The sequence below is a fragment of the Oryza sativa genome, chromosome 6 (genome assembly GCF_034140825.1).
Source record: "Oryza sativa Japonica Group chromosome 6, ASM3414082v1".
In the NCBI taxonomy this organism is placed as follows: Eukaryota; Viridiplantae; Streptophyta; class Magnoliopsida; order Poales; family Poaceae; genus Oryza; species Oryza sativa.
In genome coordinates, this window is record NC_089040.1 from 21,470,001 (window position 1) to 21,488,932 (window position 18,932).

The 18,932-nt window shown below is 47.7% G+C and overlaps 1 protein-coding gene and 1 pseudogene across 1 annotated transcript; both read right to left on the minus strand.

Moving 5' to 3' along the window:
* Positions 1–4,914: 4,914 nt before the first annotated feature.
* On the minus strand, positions 4,915–7,992 carry LOC136357024 (uncharacterized; annotated as a pseudogene).
* Positions 7,993–9,142: 1,150 nt separating this feature from the next.
* LOC4341243 (exopolygalacturonase) lies at positions 9,143–10,811 on the minus strand. Its single transcript, XM_015786687.3, has 2 exons — positions 10,264–10,811; positions 9,143–10,159 (listed from the first exon to the last, which is right to left on the minus strand). Exons 1-2 carry the CDS (start codon positions 10,753–10,755, stop codon positions 9,413–9,415), a joined length of 1,239 nt encoding a protein of 412 aa, XP_015642173.1. The 5' UTR covers positions 10,756–10,811; the 3' UTR covers positions 9,143–9,412.
* Positions 10,812–18,932: the final 8,121 nt, after the last annotated feature.

Sequence of the window (18,932 nt, forward strand, 5' to 3'; positions counted from 1 at the left end):
ATGTACGGAACCGAATCCATGCTCTATTTAGAGTTGTTAGGAAGGATTAATTTATTATCCGAGATCTAGTAGTTATACAATGATTCATAATGACAGTGCAATATATGACAATACCTATCTATCACTTCAAAAATCTTTGCGAAAGTTTTCTCCGGTTTATCCACTGAATCGTAGACATGAACTTTGGATTTCTCAAGGTCGAAAAGAAGAAGGACCCAATGGAATCTGCAATTTGCATTACATGATACATAGTATGATTGTAGGAACTTTGTAGGAACAAAATTGAAGGAACAAAATTGAAGTTAATTATGATTGTAGGAACTCACGATGTGTTGTAGGGAAGAAGTATGAACCTCTTATAATGCTGCTGCACCAGGAAATGGACGATATTGTCCTCGGTTTGTTTCTCGTATTGTTGTATCATCAGCGTGTTCACTTTGCGTGGGTCCATGAATCCAGTATTGAATTTGTTGTGTTGACGGCACAACTGAATCTCCATTCTACAACGGGGAAAAGGAATGTGTGTGAGCAACGTTCAAAGGAGGAACAAAATTGAACTATAAACAGTACTTACAAAGTCCACGCGCTGAGAATAGAGACGTCGAGGGCCTTCAGGTGGTATAAGTCGAAGACTTCTTTGTAGCGGATCCAAATAACATCTTCTCCTTGGTAATAATCTGAGTTTCGCACCCTAGCTCCGAACATCTATCTACCCATCACTGATTTGTCCATGTACCATTGATGGAACCGGTACATCTGTGTAGGTAGCTCTCTGATCTTATCAGGCATGACTAGCGGTTCACCGAGTTTAAACGTGTACATGACTGGAGCCGTTTCGATAGGTGCATCCTCTAGCAACTGCTCCATACTCAGTCCCGTATCTTTCAAGAAGTTGCATATCTCTAGTTGTGCCGGTTCTACGACTAACGCTTCAACCTCTTGTCGTGGCTGTTGCCCCAGCTGAGGGACTTCCTTTCCGCACTTCACTGCTAAAGGCTTGGCTTTAAGAGCCTTCCTCAATGTTCGATCATAGTCAGAAACTTCGACCGGTTTGCCCGGTTCGGCCATCTTAATAAAGTGATCCTGAACCTCCGGGGCTATAGGGATCTTCTTTTCCGGACTACGTGGCTTCAACTGCTCCCTAACTTCCGCTCTAACGGCTTCATCGAGCTCCTCCGGAGTCAAGTCGTACGCCCTTTTCTTGAGAGCGGGGAGCCATGGCTCGTCAGATCTGGCTTTCTTCTTCGACCTTGATGGTGCGGGTTCATATGGGCGGGACCTTGACAGTGTAGACTTGGCAGCAAGTGCACGTGGAGGAGTAGTTGCCCGCGAGCCCGACGGTGCAGACTTGGCAGCTGGTGCACGCGGAGGAGGTGGTGGTGCAGGGGAAGGAGCCAGAGGAGACTGACGAGGCGGTGATGGCGGAGGAGACTGTGCTTGCGGCGGGGAAGGAGGAGCGGGCGGCCGTTCTTGCCCGGGAAACACGATGTACTTCTTACGCCAGAGTATGATGGCGTGGGCTATGTCTCCAAGTTTCTTCTCCCCGTCTCCTCCGGGGATGTCAAGCTCGAGATCCTCGTAGGTTCGTTCCACTAGCTCTATCTCGACCTTCGCATATCCATGTGGAATGGGCCTGCAATGGTATGTACTCGAAGGGTCCGTGGATATGGCCATGCCCGACGTGACCTTCACAAGAAGTATAGTTCATTAATTACTAATCAACATATATATGTAACAAATTTCGCATTTCGCATACCTTGATAGACAAGTTCCTGAATGGAGTATGCATATCGCAGGGTGTTCGCTGCGTGATATCACCAACGGGGAAGTGGGTTGCTTCGTGAGCTGCCACTGCCTCAATGCCCTCTGATCCAACTTGGCCCGTTGATGCGCAGCTGCTGCGGTTGCCCGAGGGGCTCACCATGACGGGCGCTTGTGTTTCCATTCCGCGCTGCTCGGCCAGGCGTTGGTCCACCTGTCTTGTCACCTCCTCTTGCATCCTTGCCTCGTAGGTGGACACCCTGTACTCAAGATCGACGATCTTAGCTTCTGTATCCCTCTTGCTCCTCATCCAACTCCTATACGTGTGGATGTCCTCTTTGAATCCATATTTCCAAGGAATGACGCCTTTTCCTCGCATTCGTCCTAGATGCTCAGGATTCTGTAGTGCGAGGGTGAGCTCGTCCTTCTCTGTCGGGCCGGAAAGTCCCCTGCGTAGAGGCTTCAATTGCATCCGCAAGTCGGCGTGCTGCATCTCGAATCTCATCGCCGAATATGAGGGAGCCATCACCTGGATTGAGCGATCCACCGTGTGCATAGAACCAGTTCCTCGATCGCTCAGGCCAATTAGCCGTGGCCGGCTCGATACCCCTTGCTATCAAGTCAGCTTCCAACTTGTCCCACTTGGGGATTGCCTTTGCATATCCGCCTGACCCAAGCCGGTGATGGTATTTCTTCTTAGCTGCATTGGCTTTGTTCTTTTCTATCTGTGCTTGCCCTTGCGCTCCAGTCTTGTATGCCACAAACGCATCCCAGTGATCCCTAAACTTGTTATGCACGTTGAAATTAGGTATCAAGCCCTTGAGGATGTATCTCTTGTACAGATCTGATTTGTAGCTCTGGAATAGTTCTGCCATTTTCTTCAGGGTCCATTCTTTGCATCTGGGACGATCTGCCTCAGGGATCGTGAATGTCTCCAGCATGGTGGTCCACAACATGTCCTTCTCTGTGTCAGGGAGAAAGCTATCTTCATCCCCGCGTGACCTAGTTCGACGCCAGTATACTATGCTGATGGGGACGTTGTCTCTCACGACCCAACCACAATGATTCACAAACTTTCGTCCTATACCCGTCGGGGCTACTGGTTCGCCGTCTGGGGCAATCTCAGTAACGATGTGCCTTCCCTCAAGCTTCATCGCGGGACCTCTTTTCCCACGTGGCCTCTTCTGTCCGGCCGACGGTTGACTATCAATCCCCTCCTCGGTCCCCTCCTAGTTAGCCTCCTGGTTACCCTCATCGTTGCCCTCCTCGTTCAGGTATTGGTTGGGATCCTCGTTCCCCTCATCATCCACCCAGTACTGACTGCTGCCATCTGCGATCGTGTCTAACAGGATTTGTTCGTCATCGCGGTCTGCCATCTATGCGTGCAAAGAAAAAAAGACAGTGAGGTCATGGACATCAACATGTACAGCTCAGACGTCTAAACCCTACAAGTATACATGTATAATTCGCTAAGTCGTTGTTCTCGTTAAGTCGTTAAGTCGCTAAGTCGTCGTTCTCGCTAAGTCACTAACTCGCTAAGACGCTAAGTCGTTGTCCGTCAAAGTCGCTAAGTCGTCGTTCGTGAAAGTCGCTAAGTCGCTAAGTCGTCGTTCGTGAAAGTCGCTAAGTCGTCATTCGTGAAAGTCGCTAAGTCGCTAAGTCATTGTCTGTCAAAGTCGCTAAGTCGTCATTCGTGAAAGTCGTTTAGTCACTAATACGTCGTTCTCGCTAAGTCGCTAAGTCGCTAAGACGTCGTTCTCGCTAAGTCGCTAAGTCGTCGTTCGTGAAAGTCGTTAAGTCGCTAAGTTGCTAAGACGTCGTTCTCGCTAAGTCGCTAAGTCACTAAGTCATCGTTCGCTAAAACGTTCTCGTTCAAACGTTCCACCGTGGAGTCGGCGGTGGAGTCGGCGCACGGCGGCGGCGGCGGTGGCGGCGGCGGTGGAGTCGGCGCGTGGCGGCGGCGGTGGTGGAGTCGGCGGCAGCGGTGGCGGCGGTGGCGGCGGCGGAGGTGGAGTCGGTGCGCGGCGGCGGCGGCGGCGGTGGAGGTGGAGTCGGCGCGCGGCGGCGGCGGCCGGCGGTGGAGTCGGCGACGAAGATGACGGCGAGGTCGATCCGGTCGGCCGGCGCGTGTCAAGATCGATCGAGAGAGAGAGAATGCGAGATCGGAGGCGCAAGATTTGCGCCCCTCACCTTGAGGGAGGCAACGCTGCCGGTTGCGTTCGCGAGGGCAGATGAGCGCGGCGAGCACGACGACGATGACGGCGGAGGCGGCGACGACGTCTGGGGCGGTAATGGCGCGGGAGGAAGAAGATCGATCGTGGAGAAGTCTAAGTGTGGTGCAGGGAAGCCGATGCAGTGGATATTTATACCCGGTAATCTTTTGTCCCGGTTCGTGGCTTCAACCGGGACTAAAGATATCTTTAGTCCCGGTTGGTAGTTACAACCGGGAGTAAAGAACAAATGTTTACTCCCGGTTGTTACTACTAACCGGGACTAAAGACATCTTTAGTCCCAGTGGAAGCCACAAACCGGGACAAAAGATGTTTTCCCGCTATTCCAAAATTTGTATTGGTCCCGGATACTGTTAATAGCCAGGACTAAAGATGTGTACACAAAACCGATTTATGGCCTTCTTAAATTGTCTTACAAGTCGAAATAAATACCAATAAATCCAATATAATTAGCACATGGCCGATTTATATGGTTTCAAAGTCCAAATAAATTCCAAAATCGTACGTAATTTACGTATGGCCGAATTAAATGTTTTCAAAATTTTAATAAATAGAAATAAACATGATATGCCTAAGTAAATGGTCTCAAAGTATAAATAAATAGAAATAATCATTTATAATTAACATAAGGCCAATTTAATTATATTCAAAGTGTAAATAAATAGAAATTATCATTTATAATTAAGATATGGCCTACTTAATTGTTTTCAAAGTGGAAATAAATACCAATAATCAGTTATAAATAACATATTGCCTAATTAATTGTATTCAAAGTGTAAATCAATGGAAGTGACCATTTATAAATATCATATGGTTGAAAAATAGTAATACATTACAAATTAAGCAGTTGAGAATAATATATTGATCCAAATTGTTCGACCTTCAATACAATACAAATAATTTACATCTTCCATCAAACAACCTAGGTCACTGTCTTCCTCACGTACTTTCTCCTCACTATTGTTCCTTCGCTATGATCGTTGCGTGAGTACGGCGTGTCCTCCTATGATAGTATGATGCTCGGGTCAACCATCACTGCAAACGGAGGTTGCCCCTCAAACAGATCGTAATTTTCGTCAGTCTTATCCTCGACTCCAACGATTTTCCTCTTGCCTGGGAGAACAACATGGCGTCTTGGCTCATCGGGCCCTTTCCCCTTCTTTGGTTTGCTATCCATGTCCTTCACGTAAAAAACTTGTATTACATCATTGGCTAGAACGAATGGTTCATCTGAGTATCCTACCTTATTTAAGTCAACCGTTGTCATCCCGCTGTCATCAATCGTTACGCCTCCACCAGTCAGCCTAACCCATTGGCACCGAAACAGAGGGACCTTCAGGGGTCCATACTCTAGTTCCCAAATGTTGTCGATGACACCGTAATATGTGCTAGTTGGACCATCGTGTCCTATGGCATCGATACGAACACCACTGTTCTGGTTCGTGTTCTTTTTGTCTTAGGCTCTTGTGTAAAAAGTGTATCCATTGATTTCATAACCTTGGAATGTAGTTACCGAGCCGGAGGGTCCCCTAGCCAAGAAGGCTAGTTGTCGGTCAGTTGTCTCGTTACCCAGGAGGTGTTCTTGCAGCCAAGCGGGGAAAGTATCAATATGATGGCGTGTAATCCAGGCTTCGGACTTGCCACTGTTTTCTGAGCGAACAATCGCAAGGTGCTCATCGATGTAAGGAGCAACCAACGAAGATTATTGCAAAACCGTGAAATGTGTTTTACGGAATAAATCGTTGTCTACAGTCATAATTGCTCTCCTTCCAAGTGTGCCCTTTCCCCGTAGTCTCCCCTCATGGATTGATTCGGGTACCCCGATTGGCTCGAGGTCTTCAATAAAATCTACGCAGAACTCAATGACCTCCTCTGTTCCATACCCCTTCGCGATGCTTGCTTCCGGACGAGAACGGTTACGAACGTACTTCTTTAGAACGCCCATGTACCTCTCGAAAGGAAACATGTTGTGTAGGTACATAGGACCGAGAATACCGATCTCTTTTACAAGGTGGCACAGAAGATGCGTCATTATATTGAAGAATGAGGGTGGAAAGATCAACTCAAAGCTGACAAGGCATTGCACCACGTCATGCTGAAGGGCGGCTAAACTTTCTAGATCGATGACTTTCTGTGAAATTGCGTTCATGAAAGCACAAAGCTTCGTTATTGTTGCCCGCACATTATCAGGAAGGATACCACGAATTATAACAGGAAGCAGCTGTGTCATAAGCACGTGACAGTCATGAGACTTTAGTTTTGTGAACTTCTTATCCTTCGTGCTTATTATTCTCTTTACATTCGAGGAGTATCCGGACGGTACCTTGATGCTCTCTAGGCATTGAAACATACTCTCCTTCTCTTCCTTGCTTAGGGTGTAGCTCGCCGGACTTAAGTAATGGATTCCTTTATCGTTCGGTTCCGGATGAAGGCCCTCGCGTTGTTCCATATGCTTGAGATCATTGCGTGCTTCGAGTGTATCTTTGGACTTCCCATATACACCTAAGAAGCCCAGCAGGTTTATGCAAAGGTTCTTAGTAAGGTGCATCACGTCGATTGCGTGGCGAATGTCCAAGACCTCCCAATAGGGTACCTCCCAAAAAATAGAGTTTTTCTTCCACATCGCTGCGTGACCATCTTCGCTCTCTATAGGTTGGCTACCAGGCCCCTTTCCAGATACTACTTTCAGATCCTTCACCATTTCGAACACTGCTTTCCCGTTGCGATGTTTAGGCTTAGTACGATGGTCTGCCTTTTGTTCGAAGTGCTTGCCTTTTTTCCGTACAGGGTGGTTTGCAGCAAGGAATCGACGATGGCCCATGTACACAACCTTCCTGCAATGCTTCAGATAAGTACTTTCAGTTTCATCCAAACAGTGAGTGCAGGCGTTGTACCCCTTGTTTGATTGTCCGGATAGGTTACTAAGCGCAGGCCAATCGTTAATTGTAACGAATAGCAACGCTCGTAGGTTAAATTGCTCCTGCTTGTCCTCATCCCACACGGGGACACCCTCTTTCCTCCACAGCACTTTCAGATCTTCAACCAATAGTCTTAGGTACACATCAATGTCGTTACCAGGTTGCTTCGGGCCTTGAATAATAATCGGCATCATGATGTACTTCCACTTCATGCATAGCCAAGGGGGAAGATTGTAGATGCACATGGTGACTGGCCAGGTGCTATGGCCACTGCTCATCTCTCCAAATGGATTCATTCCATCCGTGCTTAAACCGAACCTCACGTTTCGTGCATCTTCGCCGAAGTCTTTAAATGTTCTGTTGATATTTCGCCACTGCGACCCGTCAGCGGGGTGTCTCAGCATCCCATCCTATTTACGTTCTTCTGCGTGCCACCGCATCATTCTAGCATGTGATTTGTTCCTGAAAAACCGCTTCAGCCTTGGTATTATAGGGAAATACCACATCACTTTAGCAGGAATTCTCTTCTTCAAAGGCTGTCCGTCAACTTCACCTAGATCATCTCGTCTTATCTTGTATCGTAGTGCTTTGCAAATAGGGCATGCTTCTAGGTTTTCGTACTCACTGCGATACAGGATATAGTCGTTCGGACGCGCGTGAATCTTCTGTACTTCCAGACCTAGAGGGCAGACTATCTTCTTAGCTTCGTACGTACTTTCGGGCAATTCGTTCCCCTCCGGAAGAATGTTCTTTACGAGTTTCAATAACTCGCCGAATGCCTTGTCACTCACACCATTTTTAGCCTTCCATTGCAAGAATTCTAGGATGGTACTCAACTTTTTGTAGCCCTTCTCGCAACCTGGGTACAACGTTGTTCTGTGGTCCGCTAACATGCGCTCCAGTTTCTGCACCTCCTTTTCACTTTCGCAGTCCTCCTGTAAGTCCCGCAATATTTGACCAAGTTCATCAGCACCGGCATTCCCTTCAACATCCAGCTCCGCCTCGCCCATTGTGTTTTCTTCAAATCCGCCATACTGAGCCCAGTCTGGAATGTTCTCATCTTCTACTTCATCTTCTTCCATTGCAACCCCAACCTCTCCGTGCGAGGTCCAACAATTGTAGCTACGCATGAACCCCCACTGAAACAGGTGGGCATGAATAGTTCGTGTGGTGGAATACTCCTTCTGGTTTTTGCACTTGTCACATGGACAGCTTATAAAACCGTTACGCTTGTTATCATTAGCCCCACCCAAAAAATAATGCACGCCGTCAATAAACTCTTTCGACCACCAATCCGCGTACATCCATTGCCGATCCATCTATATGAAATACATATAAATCGTAATTATACAAAATCCAAGATTTACAAGGTAATTACATAATAACACAATAATTGAATATAATTATTCATACAATTAATCATTATTATTAAATTCATTGTACATATTTTTCATGTTTTAATTACATTATAAACAAATATTTAATATGTTTTTCTTATTTTAATATTAAATTAGCTTAGTTTTATAATTTCATACAAAATTATATGTAATTATTCAAACAAGTATTTATAATCTTCTTTATTCCCTACAAACACTTTCTCTCTCATCATCTTCCATCACATTTTCTAGAGGGAAAAATATGTAAAAAAAAATAGCTCCAAATGTAGATGCTAAGCAAAACAAAGAGTAGGATGAAGTTGCTAACCTTTTGAAGACCTCAAATTTGTATATTACCACCAAAAAAATTTACTTAAAATTTTGACAGCACCTCCCTCCCTCAAAGCTTAATTTTGAAGCAATGGCTCGGGCTGGAGGAGGAAGAAGGGGTATATAAAGCTGTGCAACTTTAGTCCCGGTTGGTAACACCAATCGGGCATAAAGATCTCAAATCACTTTAGTCCCGGTTGGTAACACGAACCGAGACTAAAGATCCCAAGCCCCCCGACAGAGGTCTGACATGCCCTGTCAGGAGGTGAACCGGGACTAAAGATGATCTTTAGTCCTGGTTGGTGTTACCAACCGGGACTAAAAATCCCTTCGTCCCGTTGAAGTAATAAACCGGGACTAATAAGCCACTTTAGTCCCGGTTCGTTTTGGAACCGGGACTATTGTGGAAATTGGCCGACCCTCCAAATACCTCTTCTCCAGTAGTGAATCCACCATCGGAACCACTGGTATACATTGCTAATAGTTGCTATTATGTCATGTATGCTCCATCTAGTTTGAGATAATGTGATTGAAAGAGTCTTGAGGATTGTATATGTCACCTAGAGGGATGAATAGGTATTTCCAAAAATTTCTTAAACTTACAAACAGCTTAGAACTAACTGGATAGTCCGGTACCACTGCAGACAATCTGACTATAGAGCAGTCGGATAGTCCGACTGCATCAGAACAATCCAATCAGAGCATCGCCAGAGAAAAACTATAAGTGACCTGGAAAATAGAAATAGAAATGAAAAAATAATGGTGGTGGTGGCAGGATGTAGCGTGGGTTGATCGTTTAGAAGCACGAAAGCTCCTTGAGGCAGCCGGTGGCAGTGCCCTTGGCATTCTTGCAGACGGCCATGGTCTTGTTGTTTGTGCCAGAGTACTCGACCTTGATGTCATTCAAGGTGACGCCGGTGCACGGCAGCTTGTCGGAGCAGAGGAGGCTAACGGCCTCGGGCGTGGAGGAGGTGCCGGTGATGTTCTTGAAGGTGATGTCCTTGATGGTGACCTTGGAGTTGCCGTTGGCAGTGCAGATCTTGTTGGGGCAGTACTTCATGTCGATGATGATGGGGTTAGCAACGTCCTCCATCTTGATGTTCTCGTAGGTAAACTTGGAGGCGGTGAGCACCGAGGCGGCGTCCTCATAGGACTTGATCCGGACGCCATTGGTGGACTTCTTGAGCACGCAGTTCTTGACGGTAACATCCGTCACATCCTTCTCGTCCTTGTACCTGCCCAGGCTACCGACGCTGATGCCGTGGCCAGGACCGCAGGTGACGCCGGAGATGTTGACGCCCTCGGTGCCGGGGCCGATGGAGATGCAATCATCGCCGGTGCCGATGACCGTGTCAATGATGCTGATCTTGGAGGAGTCGCCCATGTGGATGCCATCCGTGTTCGGGCTGTCCCCCGGCGCGGTGATGGTCACGTCCTTGATGGTGATGTTCTTACTCTTGAACACGTTCATGTGGAAGAACTTGGGGTTCACCAGAGAGATGCCGCTGATGAGACCGTTGTTCACGAAGTCCAGCACCAAAGTCTGCACATATATTTATATCCATGGATCATACCAAATGGTCGATCAAATAAATAATTAATGTGTATGTCTCGATGGATCGATCACAGGAAAGCATGCATGCATACGTTGGGGAGGATCTTGCAGTCGTATTTCTTGGCGCAGGAGTTCTTGCTCCAGACGGCGGCGCCCTGGCCGTCGAGCTTGCCCTTGCCGCTGATTTCGAGGCTTTCGAGGCGCATGATCTCGATCCAGTTCGACTTGAATAAGGCGAGGTCGGTGGAGCCGAGCAGGTTTCCGTCGAGCTGGATGACGATGTCGCCCTTGCATGGCCCGGTGAAGTTGAGGGGACCCGTCAAGAAGTCGCCCTTGGGGACGACGATCGTCTGCTTGCCGGTGCCAGCGCACGCCGCCGTCCACGCCTCGTTGACCGCCTTGGTGCTGTCCGTCTTGCCGTCGCCCTTGCCGCCCAGCTTCACCACGTCGTGGGTGCTACCGCCGCCGCCCCCCGAGGCGGCGGCCGGCCCCTCCGCCTTCGCGCCCTCCTCCTTGGGGTAGTCCTTCGCGTGCGCCGCCACGCACACCATCGCCAGCAGGAACAGGGCACGGACGAACCCCATCTTTCTTATTCACTCTAGATGTTTCTCTCCTTATTCTCTCTTCGCCACTGGTGGGATGATCTGGGAGGCTGGAGGAGTAGGAGAATATAACTGGCGCCAACTGCTATGTTAAGGCGCGCCAATTTTAGCGTTTTGCTTTTGCTCGTGCCATCACTAACCTTTGGATAGTGGCCCATGCGACGTAGGTGCATGTGTGAGTGTTGTCCCTGCATGTCCTGTGTATCCTCTTTGCCGTTGACGACCACTTGAACCTTTCTTCCCCAATTGCCGGCCACACATACATATTTTAATTTCGTTTGTTTTGGTCGCTAACTCGATCGATCTCAGGCACCGCATCCGCCGCCGCAGAGACCTCCGAGGACGCCGTCACGGTCCCTATGTATTCAACGTGGTTCATCAGCTAATCACGTCGATGACAAGTTAGATGATTTATTGAACTGCAGTACTAAGCTAATTTGTTGGTCTAAATTATAGTACATGTTTCATTTGTATGTATTTTGTGGGAAATTTACGCGTTGTATTTGTCCCCAAATTTGTGTCGTTCATTTCTTCCTAATTTATTTGTGTACTATTTATCTTGTATTGGCGTTTATGAGTTTGTGTCTGCTTCATGTTTGAAAGAGTTTTTTTTAAGTTTTCTATCGAAACAAGATTTCGGCAATAATAAAAGGGGGTGGCTATCAAGCTAGGAAAGTGGATGGGTTTGGAGACAAGGAATTTTATACAGGTTCAGGCCTTCTTATTCAAGAAGTAATACCCTACTCCTGTCCGGGGATGATTCCGCCGAGTATGTTATTGATTGTATGATTGGGAAAAAAGAATCGTCCCGAGAGGAACCCGGACCCCTCCTTATATAGGGGAAGGGATCCATAATACAAAGTACAATCCATATCCTAACGGAATATGGGATTACAGATAAAATACAATCGTAACCGACTAGGATCCCGTGTAGTTTCTTGACATACAAGTTTAGAATCTAACCCGAGTCCTCATAAAGATATTCTATCTATATTTGGTACCGTATATCCGGCTGGAATATAACCGCCATGTAGATATGGGGTAACCATAATCTCCATAGTAGCCCCCGAGACCTTCGCAGTTGACCAAAATAGTCTTCTCAAAACAAAAAACAATAATCCGAGTGCTTCAATTCAACTTGCTCCGGCTTGCCGAGTGCTAAAAGACTGTGAAGGGCGAAAATAAAACATGGTGCATCGAGTAGATGCACCTAATTAGGTGTAGCCCCCGACTATGTGATTAGTTGAAAAACTAAACATATAGTCAAGAACCGAGTGGTTTTATAGCGAAGCACGCATGGTACTTAGTAAAATACCCAGCCGACTGCTTCTCAACTTGAATACATCAAGGACAAAAAATACAATAAGGGCCGAGTGATGAACACTCAAAAGGTCCAAGAATAGACATATTTGATAGGAATCCGAGTAAGAAACTCTTAAAATGATTCACCAAACATGATAAAAAAATCATGGTAATTAATGAGTCTAATAGCCTAGGCTGTGACCCTTACCATAACTAAAAGAAGCATATAACATGCTAAAAGAATGACTATGAATAAACCAGTCATCTCAAATCAACCCAAACAGCTTTTGCAGCCTAATAAAGCTTACAAAAACGGTATAACACCTTTCTGTCAGGCACCTTTTGTTTGCATCGTGTTAATTCTAAAGAATTAGCAAACCGCATTAAAAAGGATTTAATCAGCATTGGGCCACAACATTGTGAGCACAAATTGCCAAAGCAAAAAGTGCCTAAGTCCCTAAGGATCACAACAGGCCATGCTGGAAATAAAATTGGGCTGAAGTACTGTACAGGCCCAGGCCCATTAGCACTCCCGATACCCTAACAAAACACCGAAGTCTAAGCGACGCTTCGTCTTCCCCGCCGAGACTCTCGCCATTTCCCCATTCCTCGCTACAGTACAAGACTGCACCGACGGAGCTAGGGTTCATCAATCCGCTCCAATCCACCCTCAAAAACTTCACGAAATTTCTCCCCGCGTCCACCGCTCCGATTCCCCATTCCTCTCCAGCCATATCTCAAACTAAATCAAATCATCCAGTTCACATTTATGGCGGGAGAAAGAGAAAGCTTCGAGAGTCAGTGGGCGCCCTCCGATGTGACGGAAGACAATTTGAAGGAGATGGTGGCGCACGGCGTTCTTCCAGCGAAGGAGATTATCGGGTGGCGACCGGCATTCGGCGAAGCATTCCCGACTCCCGATACGCATGAAATCGTGGTATTTGCTCACTTCTTCTATGGCGGATTTTCTCTTCCAACCTCGAGATTTTTCCGGGGCATTCTGAACTTCTACGGGATTAGCTTGCATCACTTGAATCCAAACTCTATAGTACATATTGCCAATTTTATTCACGCCTGCGAAGCTTTTCTAGGCATTAGGCCTCATTTCGCCTTGTTCCGCCGCATCTTCTTCCTCAAGCCCCAGCCAAACAAAAGCAAACCGTGCATTGTTGGGGGAGCTGGTTTCCAACTCAGAGGAACCTTGAGCCAAAAATATTTCTCCATGCCCTTCAAAACCTCAAACAAAGGCTGGCATGCAAACTGGTTCTATGTTCAGAATCCTGAGCCCGCACTCCCCGAGTACTGCTGTCTTCCTCCAGTTTACCAGGACACATGGAACTCATTGCCTATGGGAGATGAAGCCGCTCAGGCAGTGGAATTGATGGAACGCATGCTAAAACTGAAGGAACAAGGTTTGCAAGGAGAACAGATCACCAGGCACTTTATCAAGTGTCGGTTAGCTCCAATCAAAGAAAGATCCCGCACAGCCTTCGAATTCGACGGCAAGCATGACCCAAACCGTGAAGATCTAGATTCTCTTGACTTCAAGGTCATGAAGGAAAGGATGTATAAGATCTTCTCAAACGCCATCGGTGTCAGCTACTCACACTTGCTGCTAGTCGTACCGTTCAATGCGTTCAACCCTCCTCCACCGGTAAGCACTCAAACATTTCAACCTTCCTCAAAAGTATGCTTTTACTCTCTGTTAAGCTAATTGAAAGTTCGAAATATCATGCCCAGGAATTCGCTTTGATGAAATCGGATCCTCCAATTGCTCAACGCCGATCACCTCGCCAGCAGACTGGTCAAGCGAGTGGAGGACCAAAAATTCGATCTGACGCTCGACCAAGTGCTCCCGATCCAGTCAGCCAGTCAGATACTCGCAAGAGGAAGCTGGTTCTAAGTGACGATGAAGCCGATGATACTACCAGGAGGCCTGAAGACCGAGAGACGACCAAGAAACTACCAAAACAGGCTACTCCAAGGAAGAAAACATCCAGTCGCCCTGTGCCAAAGATCAGGAAGTCTTCTAGGTGCAACTCATATAACGATCTCTCTTATATTGATGCGCACCCATTGCGGCAATAATACTGATAATCAAATTTGCAGGAAACTATCTGATATAGACCCATCTGGGAAAGACTCTGACCCGACTAACATGGACACGAGTTCTTCCAAAGAAACCGGGCCAACTGTTGGGGATCACCCGAGTGACAATCAGCCGGCAACCGATAATGTAGAATCCAGTGATCAACCTCCAACTGGAACCCAGTCGGTCGAAGCTGAAGCCGGAGTTAATCAGGAGCCCCCGACTGGAAACCAGTCGGACGCAAGGTCAAGCCAAGAGACTCCAGAAGTCGAAACCCAAGCAGATAGCCCTCATGGACAAAACGCCAGCAATAACCAGAGATCTGGATCTCCTTTAAAGGCATCCGAATCCACTCGTCCTCGTCCAGAAATCATTACGGGTAAACACTTTTGTTTGAAACCATGTTGACCCAAATAAACTCTGATCAATTGTCTAACCTTTGTTAGCGAATACATTAGGACCAATGATTAGTGATGAAGAAGAAATCCCCCGTATACAAGCAGCCGAAGATTCGTGCCCTCCCATTCTGGTCAAGTGGTGGGATGATAACTTGCAGCCTCAAGGAATTGTAATAAACCGGCAAAAAGAAGACGAAGAGGTCTGCCAACTGAAAAAGGCACTCAACCAAGCGACTCGCATTGTAAATGTAAGTTCTCTGGTACCTGATCTCAACCATCTTGTTTGCCATTTAATTCATGCGCTAATTAAACTGTCTTGCAGAGGATTCATCTCAGGAAGGAAGCCAAAACGGCAACCTTAGAGAAGTTAGTCCCTCATCTCGGAACCCTCGAAGCCACCAGGAATCAACTGCACGAAGCGAAAGAGCTTGCCAGGAAGAATGAACATGACCTGAGGGATCGGATCGCTGAGCTCCAGGAATCAAATTTTGAACTGAGTGGCACATCAAAAGGTACGCACAAACCCTGCTTAACTGACTCATACTGTTATCTTTGCAATCTTCCGTAATCAATGTAGTGCAAGCTGCCAAGATATCTCAGTTGGAGAAGCAGATTCAAATTCTGGAAAATGACAAGGCAGAGCTGGCAAGACAAAGAGACCTGGCTTTAAAGGAAGTTGAAGGTATCAACAATCAATACCTCAAAAGCCATTATCCTCCATATGCTGACTTATTAATGTGAATCTGTTGGTGCAGACCGCAAGATCAAATCTCAAGCTCAATTCGACGTCCTAGTCGGCAAGATCAAAAAACTTGAAGGAGCCCGGGATGAGGTCGCTAACGCTGCTGCCCCAATTGTTCAAGCGATGTTCTTCAATAACAACGGCCCGAGTGCACTTGATGCTTCTGAAATTTTCGATGACCAGGCATCTTCATCATCATGTAGGTGTAGTGTGGGATGGCCATGAACTTGGCTAGAGCCGGTCGTCCGAGTATAGCATGATATGCTGTCTCGAAATCAGCGACTTCGAAACAAACATTTCCTGTGCGAAAATTCTCCCGAGTGCCGAAGGTGACTGGAAGAGTGATCTGGCCGAGTGGTGTAGCTGACAATCCTGGGATAACACCATGGAAGGGTGCATTACTCGGCTTTAATTCCGTGCGAGGAATCTGCATATCGTCCAGGGTCTTAGCGAAAAGGATGTTGAGTGCGCTGCCACCATCGATGAGAGTCCGTCGGAGCTTGACATTGCGAACCACTGGGTCTAGTACCAGGGGGTACCGCCCCGGGTGGACCACTCGGTCGGGATGATCCGAGCGGTCGAACTTAATTGCTGTCTCTGACCACCGATATTGGGGCGTGTTAGGCTGAACCGCATTGATCTCCCGTTCTGTTAGCTTCTGTTTTCTCTTGGACTCATAAGTCAGGGGTCCGCCGAAGATGTAATTAAGTTCTTTGCGATGATCTTGAAAACCAGTCGGGGCATCGTCTTCATCATCTCTCTTCTTTGATGTGCCTTGATCTCCGTCTGAAGGTTTACGTGCGTTCTTGACATATTGTTCTGTGAACTATTTGTAGACGAAGCAATCTTTGGCCACGTGGTTGGAGTTGGGATGATGCGGACATTGGGAGTTCATTATCTTGTCGAAGGTGTTGACGTGGGGACATTGTCGGGAAGATGGAGAGGTGGTCGCCACAAGTTCTTCGGGCTTACACTTGTGATCCTTGTGGTTGTTACTTCCACTCCCCCCTGCAGTCGGCGTGTCCTTCTTTGGCTTCCAAGTGGTGCCCGACTGTTTGGACGCGGTGATATCATCTTCGGCTTTGGCATACTCGTTGGCTTTTTCGAACATCTGCTTAACCGTCCTGGGAGGTTTACGTCCGAACTTGCCGACTAGGTCCTCGTGGCGAATGCCTTTGGTGAAGGCGGCGATGATGACGTCGTCGGTGATGTCGGAGATCTTGTTGCGTTGTTCGGAGAAGCGCCGGATGTAATCTCGAAAGGATTCTCCAGACTTCTGAACGACGTTGTAGAGACCAAACTGTGTTCCGGGGCGTTCGAAGGTGCCCTGGAAGTTGGCGATGAAGTGATCACGAAGTTCCACCCATGATCCGATCGTGCCACGGGGTAGTCCGTGGAGACAGGATCGGGCGGAGTCCGCTAGGGCCACAAGTAGATAGTTTGCCATGGCCTTGCTGTCTCCTCCTGCTGCGTGGATCGCGAGTCCGTAGACGGTGAGCCAAGACTCTGGATTAGTGGTGCCGTCATACTTCTCGATTCCAGTCGGCTTAAAGCCGACTGGCCAATCCACTCGACGCAGGTCATTAGTGAAGGCAGCTACTCCATCCACGTCGTCATCGTAGCGATTTGGTGAATGGCGGTGACCTCGTGCTGCACGGCGCTAGTTGATTGTGTCGCGAAGATCGACGGGGCGCTGGTGAGGTGGAGAGCGAGGCCGTTCGACTCGGCGCTCCCTGTGACGTTCGGGAGGCGAGTGAATAGATCGTTCGTCGTGACCCCTGCTCCTGCGACTAGATCCTGTGCCGGTGATGCTGAGGTTTGACTGATGATGATCATGAGATCGGAGGTGAGGGACTCGGCTACCAGTCGGGGTACGGGTGCTTGCGGAGTTGGCTGGAACCGAGGCAGCGATCATGGTCTTCGTCTGGTTCAAGATGTTGACGACATGATCAGCTTGGTTGAGTGCGTCTTCTTTGAGGAGGGTGTCGAGAAGAGTGATTGCTGCAACCGCGTTCTGCTGGGGGGTGCGAAAGACCGCTGTTCCATCGACGTCTTGTTGCCCAATGAACTCTCTCGCTCGTCACCCGGATTCCAAAGCGCGTTGCCGTCGATCTTCAGCCTCCTTTGCAACCCGTTCGCGATCTTGTTGCTCACGCTGTATTCGTTCTCGCTTCTGTCGCTGTCGCACTTCCTCCAGTCGGCGACGTTCAGCTTCTTGTCGTGCGCGATCTTGGTCCGCTTCTTAGGCTCGGCGCTGTTCTTCCGTTTCGTTGTCAGCCATGAATACGCCGAAGAAGAGGGGCGTGTAGTTATCCTCATAGCTGTCGTCGAAGTTGTCGAAGTCACCGTAGTCGTAGTGGTAGCCGAAGTCGTCGTAGTCGAGGATCTCGGTTGGTCGAGAACTGACGCCGGGGGAGCTGAGGTAGCCATCCAACTCTTCCATCGAGACTGTCCCAAGAGGTTGGAGTATAACGCCAACCTCCCTGGATCTAGACTGGATCGGGGCCGATGCCGGAGCTCGCCTAGATCTCCGAGTGGGAGATGTTTTGGATGTGAAGACGGCGGCCAAGTCATCAGGAAGTTTCATCAAGATTGAGGGATAGGACTCGTCGTCTTGATCTGGTCGCGGAAGAGTAGATTGGATCTCGTCCGAGTGGTTTGAAGCCGACTCGGGAGAGATGATCTTGGAGTAGGACTCGGCCGAGTTCGGAATACCGAATGGCACGGGAACCTAGTCTCTCCCCGACTGGTTTGAATCCGAGTCAAGGAGAGAGATCTTGCCGAAGTCATTGGTGATGAAGTTGAGGCTGCCGAACCGGAATGCTTGCCCGGGAGGGAAGGCGAAGTCGTCGTTGTCAGAAATGAAACCCATCGCACTTAGTCGGCAAGAACTTGACGTCGCCCCTACCTGGCGCGCCAACTGTTGAAACAAGATTTCGGCAATAATAAAAGGGGGTGGCTATCAAGCTAGGAAAGTGGATGGGTTTGGAGACAAGGAATTTTATACAGGTTCAGGCCTTCTTATTCAAGAAGTAATATCCTACTCCTGTCCGGGGATGATTCCGCCGAGTATGTAATTGATTGTATGATTGGGAAAAAAGAATCGTCCCGAGAGGAACACGGACCCCTCCTTATATAGGGAAAGGGATCTGTAATACAAAGTACAATCCATATCCTAACAGAATATGGGATTACAGATAAAATACAATCGTAACTGACTAGGATCCCGGGTAGTTTCTTGACATACAAGTTTAGAATCTAACCCGAGTCCTCGTAAAGATATTCTATCTATATTTGGTACCGTATATCCGGCTGGAATATAACCGCCATGTAGATATGGGGTAATCATAATCTCCACATTTTCTTTGAGTTGCACTCATTTTGAGTGATTTAGTGTAATAATTGATTGTAACTAGCTTAAGCAAAGATCAAGATGGTTTTCTATTTCATTATCTAAAAAATTTAAATAAAAATATGATAAAAAAATTGCCGTCCGAATATGAGGATCGACACATGTTTGTTGCCTTGCAGCATTGCTGAGACGAAAGCATCTTTGATACTCCATATGTCTAGTATACAAATGCTTCCAAGTACCCAATCTAACTTTTGGTTTGGATCGTTTTGGTTG